The sequence below is a fragment of the Rhipicephalus sanguineus genome, chromosome 6 (assembly GCF_013339695.2).
Source record: "Rhipicephalus sanguineus isolate Rsan-2018 chromosome 6, BIME_Rsan_1.4, whole genome shotgun sequence".
NCBI lineage: Eukaryota > Metazoa > Arthropoda > Arachnida > Ixodida > Ixodidae > Rhipicephalus > Rhipicephalus sanguineus.
This window is the reverse complement of record NC_051181.1, coordinates 133486569-133512554: the sequence shown is the minus strand read 5'-3', so window position 1 is coordinate 133512554 and position 25986 is coordinate 133486569. Positions and strand designations below refer to the sequence as shown.

Sequence of the window (25986 nt, the reverse complement as noted above, 5' to 3'; positions counted from 1 at the left end):
GATGCGAAGCAGCTCTTTGACTGACGTGTGTAACGCCGTACGTTACGTGCGTCCGTACGAATGCGCCGCAACGCGTTCCCCTCGCCGTAGGTGTTGGAGCGTTGCCAAGTAGGTCACGCCACAGCTTTGCGTTGACGTCACGCTCCCCTCGCACGCTTCCCTCGCAGGTGCGCGCTGACGTCACTCTCTCCCTCACCCGCAGCATGCTCGCCGTAGCGCCCGCAGCTGCCGGCTGCTCCGCCCGCTCGCGACACTTCTGAACGTGTCACTTCTCTATCGCTTCACCCGTGGTAGTCAAGGCGAAATGCGCGCCTGCTCCGGTCCAGCGCCCGTGTCTCGACTCTGAAGAAACAACGACTACGAAGTCTTGCCAAACGCTTTAATGAAACTTACACGAAACCCAACCCGCCTCCCGTGTCTTTGCGTTTCAAACAAACGTTTACTCGAGTAAACGCTACACCGAGTTTCGCTTGAAACCGTCCTTCCAGCACCCACGTCGACGCTCGTTTCAACCGGGTCAACGCCGTGCGCACCGCTGCTGCTTCGCATCCCATCAGGGTTCCCTTCGGGGAGATGGTTTTTTTTTTTTGCTTACAGAGGACCGACGAATATTATATGCAGTTTCGCTGTAAAAATAGGCCCTTGTCGCGATAGATCGTTGTAAAATAATGGTGTTTTCACGTCCTTGGGAAGGAGATTCAGTGTGACAGCTCTCCTAGACACAGGACAATGTCGCGGCACGTTGTCCATGGTGAATTGATGCGGCTCTGCACGAAGTTGCGCATTATACTGCGCCGAACTTGTAACAGACACAGAGGTGGTCAAGCCGCATTACTCTTTATTTTTGGCTCACGAACACACATTCGTTTATGTAGCTTTTGTTTGCCTAGGAAACAAACGCCCATTTCTTCGGGAGACCCGTTATGACTTCTTCTTCGGGTGTCTTGGAAACCGCAGCAAAGGACAAATTACTTGGCGAAAAGGTCACTTTTTTATTCATTACACTTCTGATCATACTCAGTAACACGTATAAATTTTTAAAGATTCCGATTGCTAATTTTATTTTCTCCGTAGTTTCAGTATGACATTTATTTGTGTATACGTCCGATTATTCATCGATGCCACGTAATGAGTTAGTTCAAGCCTTACAAGAGCCGCTTATTTGGCCATTCATATATAATTAGTCATTCTTAAATTTTCCTTTATACCCTATAGGCGATCGATTTATTGCTCATCGTTCGTCTCAGTTCAAAAATGTTTTCCCCTTATATTTACCGTTAGTTTCATGCCCGATTTCCCGTAGTGGGTAGGAGCCAAGAATCAAGAAACAAACAAGAGAGCAAGTGTTCGCTGTAAAACCGGTTTCATGGCTGATCCCCCATAGAGGGTACGAGCCAACAATAGGGAACAAGCAAGCAAACAATACCATAGTGGTTAAGTGTCGTGGTCTGGTAGAAAGTACAGACATCTACTGCCCTTGGAACGCTCTCGACGGCCGCATAACATCGCGACCTAGCGTAGTCATAACAGCGTGACCTAGCGTAGTCCTACGTTGGGCTGAGAGGTCCTCACGCCGTCGTCGACTGATCCATCGAACGAAGCGTTTATTGCTGCCAGCGACGCGGCGATGCTACAACGGTGCTGCCCGTGGGCTGCAGAAATACTCTCGGCCTCCCTGACCCGGCCGAAGCTGAGGAGCCCAACGAAAGCACTTCAAGTAGCCCGGTGAGATATTCTTATCTTCGATGCGTCTTTTCGCGACTGCTGTTAGCATCGGCCCTGAACGGGGTCTGGGTATGCGGATGCTTAGTGGTTTTCGAACGCAGCATTCTTCATTCCCCCATTGATGATCACAAATGGTGGCGATCCTTCAGAGGTTTAGATAGACGCAATAACGAGAAAGCTGAAGCGAAATAATGGAAACAATCCGTATAAATTATAAATCCGAAACAATCCGTATAAATTATGTATGTTTTTACAGTGTTACATTTTGGCCTTGTTGATATGTCATCTTGTAATACACCATCGTAGCTCAAGCAAGACTAGCACATGAGAATGCACGCGAGCTACAGCCTTGCTTGCGTTACGCTAGTAAACAAGAAAATAGGGATGTCGACTGTGTCATGTTGTCGTCACAAACAAGTGCCACTGTTCTGAGTTATGTACGCGGAGAAATTGTTGTAATGCTACTCGCGAAATTCGTCTGTTATTTTCGTACGGTTGTACAGTCACAAACGACTCCTACAGGCCTGATGGCGTTTTGTCCACGTCTATAGTTAAGCCACATGGAACGCCAGTTAATTCAATTGCTTTCACTTGCCATCGCTGCAACAGGCATACTTAATGAAGGTTGCATGAAACTCAATACCTACGACGATCCTTGCCTATAGTATGGTCAAGACCTGTTAGCTTGACGTAAAAGTTAAAAGAAAAAACGTTTGTTTCGCAGCCGCAAGGCTTCCCGCCTCAGCTACTACCACGCACCGAGTAATGTCCCGCTGCTGCCGCTAACAGTGGGCCAGGTGATCGACAGAGCTGCAGACACCATGGGGGATAACATGGCCATCATCTCTTGCCACCAAAACATCAGCAGAACTTACGTGCAGTACAAGCTTGACGTAAGTGAACATGTCTGCCGGATACTTACTTCATATATGGGCGTTTGCCGCGTTGTTTTATGTCAGCTTCCTTTAATTCATCCGCAGCGAGAACTTTACATCCCTCGGGTTCCTAAATTGTTCATGAACACTGTGGCAGAACAACGTGAAAAACGGAACAGTGTGTTCACTGTCCCTGTGTGTACAATGTCCTGTTTTTCGCGCTGTTCAGCCACATTTTTACATCACTGATCGCGCAACTTGGATCACTCAAGAAGATTCTAAGGAGAAAAGATTGAACAAGATTTGATTTCTTAACAGGAGCCGCTGCACTGTGCTGGGGGCGGTGCAGTCAACGCTTCCTAATCAATCAGTATTTATTTCGTTTTAACTGTCTTATGGTTCGTACGTTTGATGTCTGTTTTCGCGCTGAGTCTTACCTGTACTTCACTCCTATATATGTTTCTCCGGTCTCTTGCTCGTGCTGGATCCCACCTTGACATCGATGGTGTTCAGGTCTAGGGCACTACTTCAAGAGCGTCGTGTAGCGGTACCATATGTCAGCGCAAACATGTGCCTGGGTCATACCGTATTGTTAGCTTACATCGGCGCACCATTCGCCCGATGGAGGCGAACACACAAGTATCCTCAGATAACACTGCCCCTGACTGGGACGTTATCTAAATAGGCTGACACCAAATGAAAAACCCATGCATGCTGTGTAGAAAAAAAGAAGGTTATCTAAAATCGCGTGTGTTCTAATAAAAGGTACTCCCGTACTACAGGTCAGTAGGTACAGACGTGATATATACTCTGTGTCAGGTTGAGGTAGAGTGAGTAATAATGTAGACGCACTCCAGTAGGTCTACATACAAGATAGGGCAGAAGTTAAGAAGACGGAGGCTTCAAGAGATGAAATATCCTCGATTAGGGAGTGTCGCTGGCTACACGCCATGTTTAATGATTTGTCATCTATGCAAGATAGACTCACGAAGTTGCAATGAAAAAGGACCAATGACAAGGGCTGACGTAAGAAAAGACTCGTGAACGGCTCATCTTTCTGAGAACAGCTTATCGTACGCGAATTTGCTGGTTACAACGAGTATGAAAAAAATTAATAAAACTACAGGAAAAGTTCTGGTTAAGATGAATAAGTTGGGTAGTTTGTATCCATCCATTTTCAACGCTTAATAAGCACAAAAAAAAAGGGACGCACATGTAACAACAGCACATGTCGCTGGCAGAGCTGGCGCCACTGGGAGGCAGGGAATTTAGGACGAGGCTAGGACATGACGTTGCGATCGACTACTGCTTAGTATATTCCTAACTGATTTGGTATTGCACCATTGGTGGCGTAAATGTCAATGCAGATAGATGTAGAAAGAGTAACGGTGTTCCATGTAAAAAAAATCAATAAATGAAGCTTCCGCACCGCGAAATGCTAAGAGAAATGAAGGCTTCCCTAATCCTCGACTTATAGTGTCTGGTATAGTGGCACTCGAACGTCGGCATTCGTGTGCCCTGGTATATTCCTTGCGTTAACTTTTTATTTCGTCGCGCTGCCGAAGCATATCTCAGAGGCCACGTAGGAAGGAGCGCGTGGTTGGGATCTGCTCCGCCAGGTGCCGCAACGATCCCAGCGGCTCACAAGAACTCATTCGATTAACTTTCATGAATTATCCTGACAGTCAATTGGTCTTTATCTTAAGTAAACTTATGCTCCGATACCATATGTATCCAATATAATTTAAACCAGAACCATCGATTTCGTACCACTTTTTTTTTTTTACAAGACGTTAACTGAATATTCGAAAAATTGGAAATAATTGCTCGACCGGAAGTGCTCGGGAGAGAGATAAAACTGTCACTCTGCCCTCTTGCCACTAAGAAGCGCCGGTTTTGATTTGTGTATATTCCAGGTCGACCACTTGGCGGCTGCCCTGGTATCGCTCCGTCTGCCTCTGGGATCCATGATTGGCATCGTGGCATCTAACATATACGAGTGGCTAGTCGTGCAGTTTGCATCGGCCAAGGCTGGCCTCATCCTCGTGAGTCTCGCTCTGCTATTTTGCGGTGCCTGAATATCTGCGACACGTCTGCGCTGAGATTTGGCGTGGATCATAGAGTTTCCTACAATATTTACTAGAGGGACCTCTGGCACTGCGATCGTTCAGTCACCATGTGAATGATGGGTAGTACACGGATTTACCTAATCTTCATGCTTACGAATTCGAACACACTTGTGGTTTTGTTTATTGTTGGGTTTTGGCGTTTGTTTCGGATAAAAGAATGAATCTTTGTAAACTTCGTGAGCCGATTTGAATTGGTGAGCCTAAAAAGATAACGGTGGTGAAGTGGAATTGCTAATTATTTGCTGAAGTTCGTTTTCGACAAAGCGGCCGCAGGCCACACGGAGCCAAACGGAGCCGAAAGAATGAAGCTTAGACAAATCCGTGTACTACCCATCATTTCCATGCCGACTGAAGCGCCATGCGTTGCAGCTCCCATAGACATTAGCGCCAGAGTTCCCCCTAGTAAATATTATAGGTAACTCCATGGCGTGGATGGGTTTAAGCATGAAAGCCGTGCCAACGTAAAGAGCTAGTGTATCTAAAGCCGTAGGCGCTACAAGAGGTAGTGAATTTTATATTGTGGTCGGAAGCATACATCCTGTATTCAAAGCAAATGAAGTAAAAAAAAAGAAAAACTCACGGTCCCTCATGCATTCGCCTAAGACGACTCGAAGGCGAAAGTCATCCGGTGTGGTTATTTTACCGTGTACGTTATATCGGCGTCCAACGTTCACTAAATAACTTCAGCTAACTATCAATAACGTCTCTGTCACCAATTAAGTTTCACCAAATTACGTTCACTAATTAATAATGTCCTCAATTTGATTTGATTATCATCACATAATTAACATTCACTATTAGCTTTCATTAATAAACTGCCTACTCACTTAATTTGCATTCACTATGATCATATTATACACGCACAGTCATTATTTCATTAACTCTTGTTTGGCTTTCGTTCCCCAAGACTTCAATAAGCCGATTCACACGAACGCCTTTATTTTTATACTCTCCAATGCCGGCACCGCTTCGCGGAAGCCTTCCATGAAGACTGCTGCCCACGGATATCATCTTCTTTATCTTCTCCTTTATCGCCTCAGTTTCACATTGTCGCAAAGGCGAAGTGTGAGTCACGCGAACTCCTTTTGTTTTTCATATCGTGCGAACGCCGCAGAGATCTAGCGAACGCGTAGCTCGCGCGACTTGATCTTCGAGACGCGCCGGATTGTCATGTGACCCTTCTCACGAGACCCTTCTCACGAGGCTTGCGCTTTAATAAAGGGCTAGTAGGCTTTGAGCAGAGCTTCGATGATCGAAGGATGGAATAACAGTGGCAAGAGGACAGGGGCTAGCCGACTTCTTGCTATTGGAACTGTGTTTCTTGTTTAAATGTGCGCCCACTAAACCAACAATGTGACACTCCCATGATTTGAAGCAAGAATCAATCAGCTACCATGGACGACACTAGAGCGAAGCCAATAACCAGGAAATAAATATTAACACGTAATTAAAAGCGTATTAACGGACGGTCATTTACACATTAAACCCTGCGCTTAACCAGGGTGTATAGTTCAAGCGTAACGTCAAGGTAAATCTCGCCCAGCTTTTAATGTGAGGTGACCTTTTCATGCGCCTTTGTGCAGGTAAACGTCAATACAGCATATCAAGTTCCGGAGATGGAGTATTGCTTGAAAACTGTGAGTTCCATTGATGTACTACCAGGTGCTGAAATTTGGCTGAATGTTTGTGTCGTGTCTGCACATTTTATTTTCAAGGGGAGGGGGGGGGACGTGGCTTGGGTTTCTTGTAAGTTCATGACAGTATACTACCAGCGTGAAGGCACCAGGACAAGAAAGAGGACGACACACTGCGCAGTGTGTCATCTTCTGTCTTGTCCTGGTGTCCTCGCACTCGTAGTATATACTGTCATTTTATTTGGAGTGATGTACGCTCACGAAGAGCTCATTGGCTAAACAGTGCTTAAGAACTCGCATTTTGTGCCTCAGTCTTGCAAACTTAAATTTTTTTTTGGTAGAATTTAAATCGGACTGAATTACCTTTGGTATGTAGATTAGATTCCCAAATGTTGGTAGAAATACAACTGACTCTCTAATAACCTTTTAAAGACACAACAGCTATCATATTATGCAGCCGAGAACAAACTTAAGTGTAGTGCTTGATTTTCATCTGCGACACTGAGCCGACGTACACTATGAGAACAGGAATGCATAAATACCTGTGTTACGGGTCCACGATGTGCTGTAAAAAAAAGAAATTATAGAGATAAGGTTAAACAAGGCCGCTTCACAAACAATAGCATTTAGCGTTTTGAGCAGAAACACGACATCCTTCTGTGAGCAACACTAATACTCGTGTTGGGTGGATTCTAACAAGAGGTGCGCGCGCTCTGCGTTACCATTTGACGTTCACTCAACAGCTTGACGTCCAGCCGATGCATCTGCGGATACACTGCGCTGTGTGGGGTGTTAATATGGTCATTACAGAGTGCCTATTGTGTACACAGAAACACTCGACGATCTTGAAGTAAAGTTACCTACCGATCTTGTTCTGCTTGATTGCGCAACGATTGCAACAGGACGATGTTGTCAGAGTATACAAGGTTACAGTACAAGGTTACAGTATAGTAGTACAAGGTTACACCAGCTATAACCAAGCGTGATTGCGCAGGTCGACTGCGCGGCTGTCATCCTGTCGGAGAAGTTCTCCCGCCAGGACTACTACTCCATGATGCTGCAGATAGCGCCCGAACTTGAGCACAGCAAACCGGGCGAACTCAAGTGTAAAAAGTACGTTATATGGATGTCACATTGGCGAGAGCGCGAAAAAACATACATCACCACCATATAACGTGCTCCTACCATTAACACGCTTATGGACTTGTTAGCCCGACCATAACATATGTCAAGTGCCACCGACGGAAAGGGTGAATTTGAGTCCATCTCAATTAATTTCAATTTACGTCACAATTAGTAACAATAAACGTCCTCTACGCTTTCTCTGGCCTCATTGTTTGTTCGATTCATTATGTGACGTTATATAACGTTGTAAGTTATATAACGTGTTAAGTTATAACGTGTTAACGTGTTAGTGGTCGGACCACGGTATATATGGCGGTGACGTATGTTTTTCGCCATCTCGTCAAAGGGGCATATTCGAAAATATTTGCGGTGCAAACTGCATGTGAACAAAGAGCGTGCCCGTGCTGTCGCCTTACTTCAAGCACTCCTTTATTTTATAATTTTTTTACAGACTCCCACGTTTGAAGTATGTTATTCTGCTCGGAGACGAAACAAAACCGTAAGTAGAGCGCGCTATTTCACAATATTAAATAACCACTTCCACTTGCCTCGTTCTCTGGTCATAGCAGTCGCAATATTTGTTGCCTTTATCGACCATACGTTTCAAATTGCGAAGAATATGCAGTTTCTTTAGAAGTACCCGTGGTGGTCCTTATCGCAGGGGCACGATAAGATATGATGACCTTATGGCGCAAGCAACCTCGAAGGATTATGCCACCGTCGATATGATAGAGAACCAGATACGCTTCGACTCACCCGTTAACGTGCAGTTCACTTCGGTGAGTAAACCATCAATTTCTTTTTTTTATTTTGCGATATCGACACATACGTGAAATAGAGTAGTCTTCTTTACGTTTGCGTGCTTCGTATTTCTTTTTCCGCTTAAATATGCCACGATCAAATAGCTTGCCTATCAGATTTAACAGTTTATGTGCGAGTGATCTTGTTTTCTATCATTCTGCTGACGCTAATATGTGGTATGTAATAAATATGTAATAAACACGGTAGTGAGTATTATTGCTGTTTTTCGAGTAACACACTTCCTTGTACTGTGGGCACAATTAAGGAACAAATTAACTGCGTTCTAACTGAGTTCTTGAAACAATTTCTCAGGGCACGACGGGAAAGCCGAAAGGTGCCTTGCTGTCCCACTTTAACATTGTTAACAACGCTAACTCTACGGGACTTTTGCTGGGGCTTGATAAGGTAAGTCCAAATAAAAATGCATGGAATTCTAGAGTGATCATTTCCTTTTCACTGACAGTAATTTTTAGCGAGATGAAAGTATTGAAGTGACGGTAAATGGTAATCATAGGCGGTGTTTCGGACACCTGGAGGTGTAGCTGATCATGGGGGTAAATGGATCACAGCTTTGTGCGAATCGATTATCATGGGTAAATAGAAGAGAAAACTAATTAAATCATTACGAAATATGAGCCCTGTAATCATATTTTGTAACAGTCGCTCCATTTATTTTTTTTATACAATTCGTCCTTCGTGACCGATTCGCAGAAAGCCACGTCACCATTACCTGCGGAACTATTGTTACAACTGGGATCTGCCTCTGCAGTGTGACCGGAGATAACAGTATAATAACATATAATAACATTTCACTTTGTGACTTAGTGTTTTTTATGGGGATTTTGTCATACGCGTTTACTTGAAGCCACGATAACCATCATTCAAGCAATATCAGTAAAAGTCGCAGTGTTCGTAATTTGTGTGCCCGCAGCGATATCTTTGTGTGATGTTTCATAAAGCTTCACCTCATATAACGCTCACATTGGAGATAATTCGAACCGTGTTGTGCTCACGATAGTGAATGCGCCTGATGACATCGCGTTTTATCGCCTACTGTCATTCCAACTTGATGTCATATCAGTGTGAGGCAAATCTAAGTGTGTGATGATATCACGCATGCCATATGCACATCCATATCTGCGTGATCTCACGCAGATATGGATAAGTTTATCCCTTAATCATAGCCATATGAAACCATCAAGTAATACACCCGAGGATAGCAAATGGGAAGGTATTTGTAGTGTAAAGGCGTATATTGACGGCCATTACAGGGTTCCAACGCTTTGCAACGGTAGCTTTAATTGAAGTGTGAAAAGTTGTAGGAATTGCGTGTCTACATTTACTTTTTCTTAAAATTTGTACACTGCAATGAATGCTACAAATAACTATCCCTATACTTTCCTTGGGTTTATTATCTGTTGGATTCATATGACTGTGGCTAATAAAGAATTCCACCTCTCGTTCTTCCATTAATGTCGCATAGCTTCGCGTGCTGCAGAGAAACCACCAACGGCTTCCTCGGAAAGAACGTTCGTAGACAAATTTTAATGCACATTTACCCGCACATCGTGTGCATACGCGCAACCCACCTTGTTAACTACGTTTCCTGCGCTCTACGAATTAACTTTAGCCAGCAAAGTTTCTTTTCTACTTTTCTGCGCCGATTCTTAAAGTATGTATCTATTCCAACTTGCTAAATTATTTACCGTAATAATTGTTCCTGCATGCCTATCCTGGCTTCGTGAATCTCATCATACATTATTCAGCTAAGACCTAGTTCGATACCACGCTGCAAAATGTGTTCTTGTGTTCTTATAAACTAAGGCTTGATTGTCTGATTATTTCCGCTTGTTTGCGGTGCGTTAATGTCTCCTTGCCTGATTGTTACACGTTTTCTTTTTCAAGAATGATGTAATCTGCCTGAACGTTCCCATGATCCACTGCTTCGGTTGCGTCATGGGAAGCCTGGCAGCGTCGGTGTTCGGTTCCACGGTTGTTATGCCCGCGCCAGGATTCAACGCGGTCGCCAGCCTCGAGGCCATCACGAAACAAAAGTGCGTGTTGCGTCTCAATTTCAAGAATCAATAATGTTACGATCAGGCACACAGCACCACCGCCTGAACATAGACACTTTCAAAACAAGCCAAGGGATAGAAAAAGCGACAATTATGGCGCTGCGCGTGGATGTATACCGTCATAAGCCTAAAGAAATGCACAGGGCCCCTTATCCAATCGCCTAAGACGACTCGAAGGCGAAAGACATATTCTTCTCCTCCTCACTCGACGCATTGGTCGCCCCCCGTCATTCCGAAAGCTTTCTGCACGTCACCTGGTTTTGCCCTCACCTGCACCTCATCTCGTGACGTCATTAGTGACGTCACGAAACGCCACGGTGACGTAACAAATTTTTGGCTATTTGTGACGTCATCTCCTGATGATTTTTCGCATAACACGTGTTGACTTTTCGCGTTTGATGAGCATCTTGGGCTTTCGCCTTAAAACTCGACTTTCTCGCACTATTGGAAAGACCCTAATTCTACGGAACGACTGTGAAAAAGATACCTTGAATGTATATCTCGATTTCGCTCTAGAATCAGCTCTGAGGTTTGAAAATCTTAAGTAATTGACCTCCTATGTATCGCTTCTGGGCTTGTAGGGTACCTCAATAAAAGAGGGCTGTTTGTCGTCACTTCCATGTAATACTGCTCTGATTGATTGTTAGGCGCCTGAATTTTAACATTGTGGGATGAAAAAAAAAGCTTTTTTTTTCACTCTTTTTCTGGAATCTGCACAGGTGTAGTGTGATATACGGAACGCCGACAATGTACATCGACTTGCTACGTCACCTCAATGATTCATCATATGACGTTTCATCTGTACGCAAAGGTAAGAAAAAAAAAAGCAAACGCCTCGGCCATGGAGCTTACTTATAAGGTTAGCTGTGTTAATGACGGTACCACCCGTCACACAGACTGACGTTCAGTAGGATCACTTTCTTGTATATTATACAAGAAAGCATTGGTACCTCGCAGAAACAAGCCTCTTAATACGTATTTTAAAAACCTATTTTTGCATATAGAGCCACAGTAAACATTTTATGCCCGTCGATGTATGTGCATATATATGTACTTAAGAAACGATTTAAATCTGGTGCAATACAACTTCTGACGTTTGTAGATACAAATTCTACTCAATTTAAGTTTTCCTAAGCGCTACGTGTTAGTTGTTTCAAGCAAGGTTCCATCTATTGGATTTAGTTGCAGCTCTAAATTTGTGGAGTATAGACCGTAATTAACTGCGTGTGTACTCAGAATTACCAGCTACCTAATTAATAATTCACTAATACTAAAATTTAAAACAGCGCAAAAGACCGAGGACCAGTAAAAGAAGCAGGATCAGAGACAGTTGTCCGTACCCCTTCTTTTACTGGTCTTCTGCCTCTTGAACTGTTTTAACATTTTGATATGTCATACCAAATTGCCCAAGCGTCCACTTTAGATTCACTGGTGATATTTTTTTCGTTATTCAATTTAGCACATACATCGCAATAAGGGAATTAATAATAACAATAATAATAATTGCTGGGGTTTATTGTGCCTGTACTATAGTATACGATATGATTGAAGCACGCAGTAGTGGGGACTACGTATTAATTTCAACTATCTGTGGTTCTTTAATGTGGACCTCAATTTAAGTACAAGATTGTTTCGTGCATTTCACCTCCCGATGAAAATGCGGCCACCGTGGCCGGAAATTTAACCCGCGCAACAGCGAAATCGAAGGCGATCGGTAATGCAATTTGCTTAGCGGGTAGGACTGGTGCCACTATCGAGATAACTGTCCGCCACGTGCGCTACAAGACATATTAACCTCCCAGATATCATTTCTCGCAGCACTGTCGTAAGCTTATGTTTAAACGTGGTGTCTTTTGCATCTCAGGCATTATGGCCGGCGCTCCCTGTCCACCCGAAGTGGTCAAGAAATCCATGGAACGACTAAACGTCAAACGGCTCTGCGTACGTATACCACACAAATGTCTACCGTGTCTGGAGCTGCCCTTCGTATATCTTCTTTGAAAAGCCGTTAGGGCGTAATTTTGGTCCTGCAATGATATGTCGTCAAGGTTTCGTGCAAATTTTCAAGTCATCATTCCTTAACGCTGCACACCTAGTACTTAATATTAATTGCTGTTTTACGTGCTAAAATAACGATATGGTTATGAGGCTCGCCGTAGTGGGGACTAGGGATTAATTTTGAGTGGTTGACCACCTGTGGTTATTTAACGTGCAAATAAATATAGGCATACGGATGTTTTGTATTTCGCCCAAATTGAAATACGGCCTCCGTGGTTGGGAATCGAACCCGCGCCCTCGAGCTTAGCAGCGCGACACCGTATACGCGCTTAGATACCATGGCGGATCGCGCACCTTGTACTTTCCCGTCAGAAATGCGAAGCAACGTTGATGCGAAGCGCGCGCCTCAGTGTGCCATCGCGTTCCTGCATAGTGTATGTAGTAAAGTTGATTACGATTACTGCTGTTCTGAAAAAAAATCTAAACCCGAATGGAATTTTTGAAAGTATTTTAGGCCCTCGTTGGGTCTAATACATGTGATGATCGATAAGAATCAGGGAAGTCTAACTGAATTCTTCTTGGTAACATCTCACAATGCGTGTCACAATCATCCGCAACCCCCCGCATCATAGTACTAATGAAACTAATATTGAAGGCCGTGCATCAGTTGCGTAGCCCAGAAATATTTTCCGGGAAGCAAGGGGGGTGGGTGTCAACAGCCCTTCTTGCATGTTCGTTGTTCGTGCGTGTGTTTGTGTGTTCGGGTATATATACACATGCAACATTGAAAAATTTCGGGAAAGCTTGAACACTACCCCCGCCCCCCCTTCTCGGTTGGCTACGCCAGTGCCGTGCTTGCTTTTGTATACATAACATGCAACTACGTCACACCGCGGAACTCTGGGATACCATTTCGCGGCATGCACCGCCATTACCGAGCACATGGCAGCAGACGACACCGAATCAAGCTGTGCGGCTCTCGCATTTCCCGTCAACGCTGCACATCGCAACGGCGATTTGTGCGATATTTGGCTGCTGCGCACGAGAAGTGTAAATCAATAATAAAAAAAATCACAGCATATCCACGGAGTGAATGATGATGAGTGGGCGAAGTTGCGGAGGTTCATCGGTAAACCGTGAATCTTCCGTGAATTCTGCCCAGTACATCATCACCGACGTGAGATCGGGCGCGTTTATACTAAAGGTTCGATGAGTTATGACGACTTGCAGCTCACTTTAATTTTACATGTACGCTGTGAATTTTCATTGTTTAGAAAACCATTGCTTTAGAAAACATCTGGCGTCTTTCGTTAAGCAGCTGGCGTCTTTTCATTTTGCTTTAGAAACATCTGGCGTTCTTTCGTTTTGCTTTTACAAAACATCTGGCGTCTTTCGTTGGTTTATTTCATCAATCAACGGCGTTTTGAACAAAATTTTTATTGTTTAATGACGCACAGGAGAAATCTCACCAGGCACTACCTTAGAGGTAAACAATGGCTGCTAATGGGAATGAGAGACAGAATAAGTCTGCTTTTAGCTAGCACTTACACTTCTACTTCTACTAACGTTTCCTACTGGAACATGCCAATGGCTGCTAATGGGGAATGAGAGACAGAAGAATTCCTCTTTTAGTTAACGCGCACGCTGCGAATTTTTTATTGTTCAACAACGCACAGGAAAAATCTCCCACCGGCACCACCTTGGAGGTCAAAGCGTAAGAATGGTTACGCACTACGACTACTACTACGACTACGAGGGACGAACGGGTGCCGCCTTAAGGAGCTTCGCCCCTAAAAAAAAGACCAGGCGCGGGAACATACTGTTTGCCAAACGTGATCACAAACCCGTGCGACCGCAAGAAAGAGCTGTCCGAGAAGCTGAGCACATGGCTTACGCGCGCGTAAACAGGAAGGACCTCAGACGTTGCATTACGTGTGCGGGTGTTACTTCATAACAGGCAAGCTATGCTTCCGAATCTCCTCACCTTTTCGCCGAGTCTATCACCACGGAGTTATGCGGGAGGTCAATTTTTGTCGAAACGTGAAGCGTCGAATTGGACACAGCGACCGCGTCTTGGTTTTCGGGAGGCCTCTTAGCTCTTCGGTGAAACGAACCCCGACTGGGCCCCAAACATGTTATTGGGCCATGGTTTTATGCAGCAATCAGCGACGAAATCTGTGCAGTTTGAGCGCCGCAAAATGTAGGCGGCGAAAGCGCCGCTGTAGGTGACTCGTGCGAAGTTATTTCAACCATTACGTGCGACACCACTGACGACACTGCAGGCTGTATAATGTCCTGAACGATTGTTGTTCGTCATAAGCGCAAGGCAAACGATGAAAACACGCGCACTATACGCCGAACGATCCGCGCACGAACGTAAACACAGCGCGGTCACTGACACTTATGTGCTCGGTGATGGCGGACGGAAGACAGGAACTGACGTCACTTGCAAGTTATGTATAGCAAAAAGCGGCCGCTGACGTCATCGCCGCCATTTTGTGAGCGCCGTCGAAAAGGTTCCAAAGCTCTGTGCCTGGGCCTGGTTTGTTTCTCATGCATGCTATGTGCACCTTCATGGAGTTTCACACAGAAAAACCGGTCGGCACGCTGCGCCAAAGTGAGGTAAAACATACAGAAGTGTGAAGACTATAGCTATTGCGCGTGCTAAAGATTCCCATTTTAAGAGTTGTAATAAATCGCTTTTTAATAATCATTCAAGCTTGGCTTCTTATCCTTGCAGATATGTTACGGCTCGACAGAATGCAGTCCAGTCATTACGGCTACTTCTCCCGACGAGCCGCTGGAAAAGTGGATTCACACGGTCGGGAAACCACTAGGTCACGTTGAGGTAATTTCCGACACTGCTGCGGGTAGCAAGCATAATTTTAATTTTGATAAAAAGCACAAGAGTCGTCGTACCACACCTGTCGAAACCGAACTTCGTGTGTCGTATATCTCGAGCTGTCAGTCTATGTCAGCTAAGTTTCACTGATGCGGGATACGGGCTCACATTCTGTCCCGAAATGCTATAACAAATTTAACTCAAAGAAAATGGGAAAAAATTTCCCGATCACTTGACTTAAATGTTCGATTCCTTATCGGAATTATATAGATACGACACGAATTGCTTGAAGTTATTATGCGCGTGTTAGCAGTTCACTCATTATGCTCATACAGTTAGTGGCTGGGAAGTTTTCGCAATCATTGATATAAGTTCTTCTTTGCGTCGAGTACGGATTACGATAGTGCAATTCATACAAGCGTTTCACGTTTGTCGAAAAGTGCACTTTGGTGACAAGTATTCAGTGGCACTCACAGACTTTCTCATGCATTCGCCTGAAACGACTCGAAGGCAAAAGCCATTCTTTTCTTTGTTTTCTTTTCATTCGATGTATTGATCCTCCCCCGCACCCTTCTTAAAGCTTTCTGCGTCTAACGTGCTTCTGCACGGCCTCCGTGATCGTTCCACCTTCGACTAAGCAACTATGTCACGTGATGACAGTGTGATGTCTATGTGAGGTCACAAATTTTTACGATCTGTGACGTCATTATGACGTTATATGGCGACGTCATCGCGAGATGATCTTTTGCATCACTCGCGTTGACGCCGACGGTGAATTTTCGCGTTTGATGAGGCATCTAAGGCTTCACTATGTATGCATCGTGGAAGCGACAGCAGAACGTTTCACGTTAGCAAGTACGTCACGTGTGGTACTTCCGTGGCGTGCAGGTAAAGGTGGTGGACCCTAATAACAACATTGTTCCATTGGGCACTCGTGGTGAGCTGTGTGCTCGCGGCTACCTCGTCTTTGCCAGATACTACAACCAGCCCGACAAGACGAAGGATGCGGTGCGCGACCACTGGTATCACACCGGGTGAGCCTGAAGACACTTTTATTGGCAGCTGAAGAGTGTGCCAACATAATTGAACCAAAGGCTTAACAACATGGCCAGTACCTCGTCATATATATACGTACAAGACAATTTCTAAAAGGCAGGTGTCGGGTGCAGAATTATCGATGTAAAACAACCCAGCAGCTTTTTCCGCAGTCATTAGGCTTGCTAATGTATATACCCGGTGTGCCCGCAGATAACACTTTAAAAAGCTTTTAAACGTAGGGTTCCTGAGGAAAAAGAGAAAATTTCCTCGCGATGTAACTGTGTGCGGATGTCTGTAAATGTTGAAATTACGCTAATTATTCGTTAAACATCTCAGAGTCGCAATTTAGTTTTTGTATCGTATGGTTCCATCGGGCTGCACATTGCAAAAGAAGAATAGCAGCCGGCGAGCTCGCAGGGCACATCTCAGTGGCGTAGCCAGGGGGGGGGGGGCACACTGCGCTCGTGCCCCCCCCCCCCGAATTTTTTTTTTTTGCCATAGCATACACAGCACAAAATGACACTCGACCACATCTGCCTACCCTGCCCCCACTTTAGATCATAGAGGTGCCCCCCCCCCCTGAAAAAAATTTCTGCTTACGCCGTGGCACACCTGTTTGGAAGAAAGTCTGAGGCGGGCGCGGGTTTCATGATAAGTGACACTAAACATGCGGCAAAAATGCACTAGGTAAAGGTGCACAGTTAAAGTGCACAAAACATGCACTGCTGTTCCAGTTATTTGCTCTCATCAATGCACAAGGTTTTGTTGCTAATGCATATAACATGTTTTGCAGTCACTATAAATTACTCTCCTACTGATATTGTCCGCGAAAAACCTTTCCCAAATGTCAGTGCACATTGGAAAGTTCTTAAACTACCACGACGACCACATTGTCGATAATTTCGCCGATTTCCAAAGGGCCTGCAAAGTGGCTTATGTTTGCCGTAATTATACCAACCTGTCCGATATGATTGTAATCATTCTACTATATGAGATTTTGAATGTGTAAAATTGTTTCGTAGTACCAGCCGCCAAAGTCACATTACCTTGAAGATGAAGTATATAAAAATGCCCGCGCACATGGATTTTTGTGAAATGTAAGGATCGAGTTAAAGGGCTTCTAAAGTAATTTGAAGTTTTTTTAACAGCGAAGCTGTTTATGCCGGCCGTAAAAACTTTGGTGTGTACAAGTGTGTACAAAAACTATCATCATCATGAACGGGTATGTGCTACAGAAATTAGGCAAATCCCACTATTCACTGCTGGTCCACTAAAAATAAAGAAGGCAACAGGCGGGCAGCAAACAACCAATTAAGATTTCTATACAGACGTAAACAGTAACTGAGAGAAGCTTTAATAAACCGTCGGGATAAACCCAGTGATAAACGCCGTGGCCGCACGTCTCAGCTTCGCTGAAGCATCTGTAGAGAGTTGAGTTTGAGTTTATTTAACCACGTGACAAGTACACGAAAATACACTGTATACGTGGTTTGGTGCGAAGGGAAAAAAGCTGCATTTCACAGCTTGACTGGCCCCTTCACCCAGAAAAATCTAAACTACAAATTTACAAAAATTACAAAAATTACAGGCAGCGGAAAGCGACAATACAAAAAGAAACACGCATGTGGCCCATGACAGCAAATAATAGAATGACAACTCTGAAATACATACAAAAATATTCATAACAAAGCAATGTATGAAAGAATAAAACTGAATAACCATCACAGAAATCACCCAACATTCATTTACAACACAATCAGCACATCCGATTTAACATTTCAGTTTTAGACAATATACGCAGATTATCAATTGTTAGTTTCCATTTGTTCATCACACTTGGAAGGCGGTAACGTAGTGTTTCAAATCCATAGTTTGTGCGAGGACAAGGTACGTGCCAAGTCTCCGTATACCGAGTAACGCGACTGGCAGGATTTGGTTGCAAGGTGGCCAAGGTGCGTAAAAAGATACTTCCTCTGCGTATTTCTGATTTAAAAGCTGACAGAAGCTGGTATTCGTAATAACAGGTAATTCTTAAAATTCTATATTTTGCAAATATTGAAGCAGTGTGTGCGTTATAGGATACACCTTCAATGCACCGCAAGGCATTTTTTTGTAACACGACCAGGTTCTTTAGAGATGCTTTAGAGCCTGTAGACCAGACCAGATGACAATAGTGTAAATGTGAAGAAAAAAGATCATTGTACACTAATATTTTTTTGTTTCACAGGTAGTATGTTCTGGCATCGACGCAACACACCTAAAACTTTACAAAGTTTGTGACTAATGTGTTCGGCATGGTAATTCCATGCCATGTGTTCGTGAAAATGGACACCGAGAGTTTTAACTGTTTGACAAAGTTTAATTTCAACGTTATTAAGTATTAGTTTGTGAGACGTTTCAAATGACCTGGCTTTCGCACGGAACAGTACAGCCTTGCTTTTAGAGCAATTAATGTGTAGAGAATTTGCCACAGTCCAGGCATATATTTTATTTAGTATTTCATTAGCAGAAACAATGAGGTCATCAGCCGTTTCCCCAGAAAAAAATATACTGGTATCGTCCGCGTAGATTACATATTCTACAGAGCTGTCAATACGTACAATATCGTTGATAAAAATATTAAATAATAGGGGTCCCAAAATGCTACCTTGAGGTACACCATTCTTAACGTTCATGGATGATGATAGCTCTCGATTGATTGATACACATTGTTTCCTATTAGATAAGTAGCTTCTTGTTAAAGCTAAAACGGTACCGCGAACTCCATAACAGTCAAGTTTTTCTAGAATAATATCATGGTTTATTCTATCGAAAGCTTTTCGAGAAATCTAGAAATATTCCTAGGGTAAGTTTTCTTGCTTCTATATTTCTTAGAATCAATTCTTTTTGGTATAGTAAGGCACTTTCGGTTGAGAGGCCTGACTGAAAACCGAAACCGAAGAGCAGGGGCGTAGCCAGAAATTTTTTTCGGGGGGGGGGGGGTTCAACCATACTTTATGTGTGTTAGTGCGTGCGTTTGTATGTGTACATGCCTATATACGCAAGCAAAACTGAAAAATTTCGGGGGGGGGGGTTTGAACCCCCCAACCCCCCCTTGGCTACGCCCCTGGTAGAGAGTGCTTCAGTGGTGCGTATAACGGGAGAATACTATAGGGAACGGGAAAGGCAACGGCGGCTGCGAGAAGACCTCGAAGCGACGGAAGCCGTACGTGAACGACGACGTGCCCGTAGACCCATGGGAGGTGCGAACGCTCGGTTTCAGCGCGAGTTTCTGTCTCTGGAGTTCGGACATCCGTGTCGTGTCTGTGACTGTCTGTGGTCTAACTCAAACCTCTGCGCTGAGAAGCAACCTAGAAACAAACAAGCACCATCAAAAGGTGTCTTTTGACTCTTCTTTGCTACACATGTGACTCTCCCGTGTATAACTCTCTTTAGAGAGTCATGTTAACTCCCTTTAGGAGAGTCGTGGGACGCACGACTCTCCAAAAAAGAGTTAGCGTGTCCTTTTTTAAAGAGAATCATACATCCCACGACTCGCCTAAAGAAAGTCAACGTCGCTCTCTAAAGAGAGTTATACATGGGAGAGTCACATGCGTAGCAAAGAGTCAACGGACACCTTTTTCTCTTAGTGTGTAGCTAAAGCCTAGCAACAACCTAGAAGCAACCAGATTAGACTTTAAAATCGTCCCGCTTCGCTGTTTCAAGCCTTGTGCGACTTAATGCAAGCTTCGTCATTTTTTTTACTGGAAATATTTTACTATGTCACAGGGACGAAGCGATCATGACCGAAGACGGCCAAGTGATTATCAGCGGTCGCATCCGGGACATGATCTGCCGTGGCGGTGAAAACGTCTACCCTCTCGAGGTGGAGGAGTTCCTCTACACGCATCCGGACATCGAAGAAGTTCAGGTGATACTGGCTTGCTTATGGGTTTCGGTAACGCACAAAACGCCCGGTGCGAAATGCTATACGCTTATGCTCGCCTGGCACATGACGTCCTGGACTGAGGGCTCTAGCTCCGCCCACGCTCAGGGCCCGTCCAAAGATCCCAGTGGTTTATCATCATCGTCTTTTATTTCAAGTTCTGTTAGTACATAAAAATACACAACACTGGTTAGACCCATAACCATTGACCAGTAGGGGGTCTAAATAAATATGCAATTACATGAACAGATTGTGTTAACAAAGCAGATATTTTATAAGTACACTTCAATGAAAACAATAAGGAAAAAGAAGACATGGAGTAAAACATACAGAAAAGAAACTGATAAGACAATTGCAGTATTGTATACAACATAACGTTAGATCCATAAATGAATTGTATCTAAATTGCACGACAAAAACGAATACAGAAAAGTATGTAAGGCATGTCAAATTTGATTTTGTTAGGCTTTTAATGAATTTGTGATGAAACAGAGAATACAGCAAAAGTCTGAGCTAATGATACCGTTTATTCATTTTTCTGGAGAAAGCATCTTTTAAGAGCTCAGGAAAATCTTTTTGTTTCTTTTATATTTTTTTATTTTTAGATCCGTAACGTTTGTTTGTTTTTCTCTCTACGTCCCTTATGTCGTATCTTCAACAGGTTGTCGGCGTGCCGGACGAGAGGCTTGGCGAAGAAGTCTGCGCGTGGATCAAGTTGAAACAGGGGAAAAGCTTGACCGAAGATGATGTCAAGAAGTTCTGCGAAGGAAAGGTATATGCGGTGCCGGGGCAACCGAATGAATTTTTCTCGTTCTTATTTTTATATTTACGTTGTGCGGCCTCTCTGCATCGCAACTGAGTTAATATATACTGCGCCGAGTCGGTTTTGCCTGTGTCTTATTTTCCGTTTCTTTGTAGCGTCTTATTGTTTTCCTGATTAACCTGCCCAGTATAGCGTCAAAACACCTTCTAATTTCTATTTTTATTTTTATTTCTTGCAGATCAGTCACTTCAAGACCCCCAAGTACATTCTATTTGTGGACACGTTTCCGAAAACAGTTTCTGGCAAGATACAGAAGTTCAAGATGAGAGAAGAAAGCAGAAAAAAGCTTAACCTCTGAATGTTTCACGTTGATTGATTTTTTTCGTGTGTGTTTGTGTGTGTTTGTTGAATACGGTTGTGCGTAAACAAGGCCTTAATGAAATGACACGCGGAAATATTCTTCACAAAAAAAAGTACTGCAACGGTCTAAGTACGACGTAGTGAAGACATTTTAAAAATGAACTATCATCAAAACGCCTATATGGGCTACTTTTATTTTTTCGATACAAAACAGTAATAGCGACTCCTAAACACACTGTACTGCACGAATTGCCTGCAAGTGCAACCTATATTGTCATTAGTTTTTCATACTCGAAGTCGACACGATAGTAGGAAGGCTCACTGTCTGCCATACACATCTGGCCAGGAGAAGGCGCTGGGCAGAAAATAAAAGTTGCTTCAAGCAGCTGCAAGAGCTCCGCCGCTTCCTTAAAGCACCTTCCCGTATGACACCCTGGAACATATTTTGCAGTCAATCCGTATGGCTTTGATGCTTACGTATTGTGTTCTCGGAGCTTCGCGTGTGATGAAACAGGTGCAAGTGTTCGGTTGTCCGTAGACTATACGCATATGGTGCAAGTGGACGGCGAGTTTCTCGGCAAATACGAATGCAGTGAATGCGAATACAAATTCCTACAAAGAGTTATACAGTACATATTCAGAGGTGAGCACATCCTTCATGGTCCCTTACTCGAAGCAACATTCGATTAGCAGCATCCTAGCTATTTAACATGTGGTCTACTGTAGCATTATCGTACATTGGCCATTGTGTTATAGCCTCTCCGATGTTTATGGCGTGTGTCACGAGTATCAGCATCATATTCATATCAGCTTAATTTTTCCTTGGGAGAAGCCGCCTTAGCACTGAACTCCGTTTAGGCTCAGCCAAGGATCCCATGCGTGTGCACGGAGGGGAGGGGTGTTGGAGGGGGTCTGCCCCATACTATGCCTTAATTGGGAGGGGGGAGTGGTTCCGATGAACGTTTGCCACCCCTGAAGGGGATCCCTGCGCACGCGTATGTTCCTGTCGTCATTGGTTTGTTGTATGAAGCTGTTCTGGAAGTACCACGTCGTGGTCACCTTTCTCTGCACCGTGTCCTTGTATCTGCGATTTAAGGTGCACTTACTACCTCTTTATAAGTACCGTTTAAATGAATCCATCGGTCAGACTAAACTGTTAGACGTCTCTCAGACAATATTTAAGAAACCACGCCACTGCATCGCCATAGCCCCGATTCCTCCGAATTGCGAAGACAGGAAGGACGAAGACGAGGCCATCATCGCATTACTTTTTGTCATGCCACCGCTATATATTACACAGAAAAAGTCTTGATATTCCATTTGCTAATCTAGTGCTAAACTTAGCAGTAGACACTGCACTTACCTTCGGTGCATCGGCTTTGGGCTACAGCCACATGAATTTTTTTATGCTGTTTGTGGTTTCCTTCAGGAAACAAAACAAATGCGATTTTAAATTCCCACTTTTATAAGTATTCTTACAGTAGTAATTAATGAACAAATAATTACAAGAGATAAATAAAAGGTTGGGTTACACTCTAATACGACTATTTTAATTTCTCTTCAGGATAACCCTTTAGCTCTTTGGTATGATTGTATAAGTACGCGATTATTGCACTGTCTCCTTTATGTGTTTCCTTTTATTTTCTGTTTAATCATTACCTAATATTCCAAATATTCTTTAAAACTTCATGAGCAATTCTTGGCCCAGCCACGTGAGAAGGAAATCATCATCATCATCACAATCTCTCGAGCGGCACGTAAGCCACGAGGCAGAAGAAGAAGGAGCTCGACGAGTGCGCTTGCGATTCTGCTCGATCGTCGGTTAAGCGCTATTACCGATTACTTTCCTGCGTCAGGGACACTAGCTCCTATCGAATTCGGCGCCGCGCACTTGAACCATGCCGCAAACACTGTTGCCGTCCGACAGGACGCTGTTGATCAGTCGCGGCACTCGGCGCCTGAGCGAGATGCTCAACAAGCGATGCTACTGGGGCGGCGTCTCGGCCCTCGCGGCCGTCGTCTTCGTCATGATCGGTGTCACCGCGCTCCCTCAGCTCGAAGGCTTCTTCGCGCCGGCCCACCTCTCCGTGAACGTCACCGAAGACTCGCAAGACGAGCCGCAGAAAACGAACGACTCCATCGGCGAAGAGATGGCTTCCCTGGCTGCGACGTCGCGCCCGCGACCACAGCCGTACGTCTGCAGCACGGGCGCCTGCATCAAGGAAGGCAAGAGGGTAGTTAAGGCCGTTGACAACTCGACCAATCCGTGCGACGATTTTTACCGGTTCGCCTGCGGCAGGTGGATGGCTTTCAACAAGCCCGGCCCCAGAGATGCCAGGGCGTCCGTCGACGATCCGCCTCCTCTACAGCTACGCCGAGATAATGACCCGGGTGTTGGTCCAGAAGCACAGCGTCGTGCCCTCGGTGAAAGTGCTCTTCGACAACTGCGTCAACCCGACCGCCGAACTCTTTGAGCACATACGGAGCGTCTATTTCTACCTCCTAGGCTTTCAGGACTGGCCTTACTTGAGCACCAGCTCGGGCAGAATCAGCGCCGATGAAGTGTCTTCTAAGATGGGCGACCTCCACCGCCACCTGGGCATCGACAGTCTCTTCCATTTCTCGCTCGTCGAAGAGTACGAAAACAATGGCACTCTCTCACCCGTTATTGGGGAACCAAATCTCCTGGTAGGCAAACTTCAAGGACCCCTGAGCGAATACCGATTCCTCAGCGACGCGTTCCAAGCCCTGATGCACTCTATGGGCAAGGTTGCCGACACAGACGTCGCTCAGATCGAACTGGACCTCGCCCAACGAAAGGCTTCGCACACGCACGACTGCATGCTTTTTCCCAAGCACTGCGGCGCGATGAGCTTGTCCAACCTCCCCGGCTCCAGGCTCTTCTCTTGGCGTCTACTGTTGGATCGAGCCTTTGGGGACCGTATTTTGGCCATGGCCGGACACAAGGTCAAGGTAACGAGTTTGGAATACATTTCCAGTTTCACGAACCAGGGAACGCTACCGCGCAAGGCGGACGTTCTCAATTACATCGTGTTTCGCGTGTCCATGGCGCTCTCGCCTTTCATCAAGAACGTCGAGCTGCGAAACAAGCTGGCCTCCATCGCGTACGCCGACCAGCCCGAGTTCGCCAAGCACTTACCCGCCACCCACTACTGCGTCAAGCTGCTGGACCGCATGGAACCCTACGTCCCGATGATACTGGCCTACAGCGGCTCTGTCAAACTGCTCGGCTACGAAACGTTGAGAGACCTGCTCTTGAAGCGCCTCAACGCCAGTTTCTACGAGACCATGCGCAACGACACACGTTTTTTCGGCGCCTTCAAGGATAGCCTGCTGAAAAAGCTACGAGCTCTCTCCTGGGAACCACTGGTGCCGCGCAGTTTCTTCGACAAGGCGTTCCGCAACAAGTACTTCAGCAACATGTACAGCAGCAACCCGACGCAGCCGTTAAACGCGTTCTTCTACTACTGGCTGAAGAACGCCATGATGAGGCAAAACTGGCTGTCTTCCGATTGGTACAGGCAGTACAAGACGGGCTGGAAAGGAGGATTCTTGCGCACCTACCCGTCCCTCGAAGCGCCGTACCGAAACCTGGAGATACCACTGGCCGTGTTCGATTTTGTTATGTCGAGCCACGCGTCGGTGCAGCTGCTGCACGTGCCAAGAGTGGCCACCCGAGTCTACCGTAGCCTCTACCGTTTCATATATTACTGGGCGTACACTTTTTACTTTCACACGACGGCTACGGACCCGGTGTCTGTCTTGGAGAACATCCGAGGTTGCCTGCAACAAGACTACGCCTCCTTGAAGTCTCCGTTCTCCAATGCGTCCTTGAACAGCGAACGGACTTCCTTATCGGACCTGTTCGATGTATTGGCCATCCCTGCGGCTTTCGATGCCTTCCTGGCGGAGGCATTGAAAGGATCCAGCGCTTTCCAACTAGCGGGAGCGCTCTCTTTTACCCACGAACAGCTGTTCTTCCTTTATTACGCTTTTGGACACTGCGAGAACAATAACCCCGATTTCTTGGCCAAGTGGATGCGCCAAGGGTCCGAAAGCCCAGCCTGGTATAGAGTGAACGGACCTCTCCGCCATTTTCCGGCGTTTTCGAAGGCGTTCAATTGCCCGGCTGGAAGCTTCATGAACCCTGTTAAGAAATGCGTCAACTAGTAACGACCGTCGTTCCAGATACTTGCTCCAATTGAACGTGTAGATATGCGCACCGAACAATATATCTATACACTCGATAAAACATGTGTGGAAAGGGAAAAAAGCCTTGGTTCACATGATTCAAATAACCATTGGGAGTGTACACCAGCGTTTTACTCTTTGCAGAAAACAAATTTTGCTAAGCTGCATATTCCTTTTCATTGTTTGTGACATGTATTAATCTTCCAACGGCTGTACACGTGCACGAATATCATTTCGTCATAACACGTATCTCCATGTGTGTTTGACTGATTTAAAACAATTCGGCAGATCCCACGCATTGTGGGAATCTGTTTCATGCGAAGCAGCCAGCGAGTACTTCTATGCTGTATTTTATGGCTTTGAGCCAAGCGTTACGAGGTGGATATACGTGTTTTGTAAGTGTAGTAGCTGTGTGCACATCGTGGGCTTACCAGGCACGTCGACAACACTGGCGCTGACTGGCGTTTAAAGGGTAACTTATGGT

General features: G+C 45.0%; 2 protein-coding genes across 2 annotated transcripts; both read left to right on the top strand.

Annotated features, from left to right (window-relative positions):
* Positions 1-1627: 1627 nt before the first annotated feature.
* Positions 1628-21289, top strand: LOC119396457 (putative acyl-CoA synthetase YngI). Its single transcript, XM_049416601.1, has 16 exons — positions 1628-1717; positions 2430-2618; positions 4517-4645; positions 6313-6366; positions 7358-7476; positions 7940-7987; positions 8150-8267; positions 8602-8694; positions 10195-10343; positions 11084-11175; positions 12229-12305; positions 15103-15210; positions 16093-16238; positions 20011-20152; positions 20829-20939; positions 21169-21289. The coding sequence occupies exons 1-16, from the start codon at positions 1628-1630 to the stop codon at positions 21286-21288; spliced, it is 1785 nt and encodes a 594-aa protein (XP_049272558.1). The 3' UTR covers position 21289.
* Positions 21290-23188: 1899 nt separating this feature from the next.
* Positions 23189-25481, top strand: LOC119397566 (uncharacterized). Its single transcript, XM_037664989.1, has 2 exons — positions 23189-23516; positions 23590-25481. The coding sequence occupies exons 1-2, from the start codon at positions 23189-23191 to the stop codon at positions 25479-25481; spliced, it is 2220 nt and encodes a 739-aa protein (XP_037520917.1).
* The last annotated feature ends 505 nt before the right edge of the window (positions 25482-25986 follow it).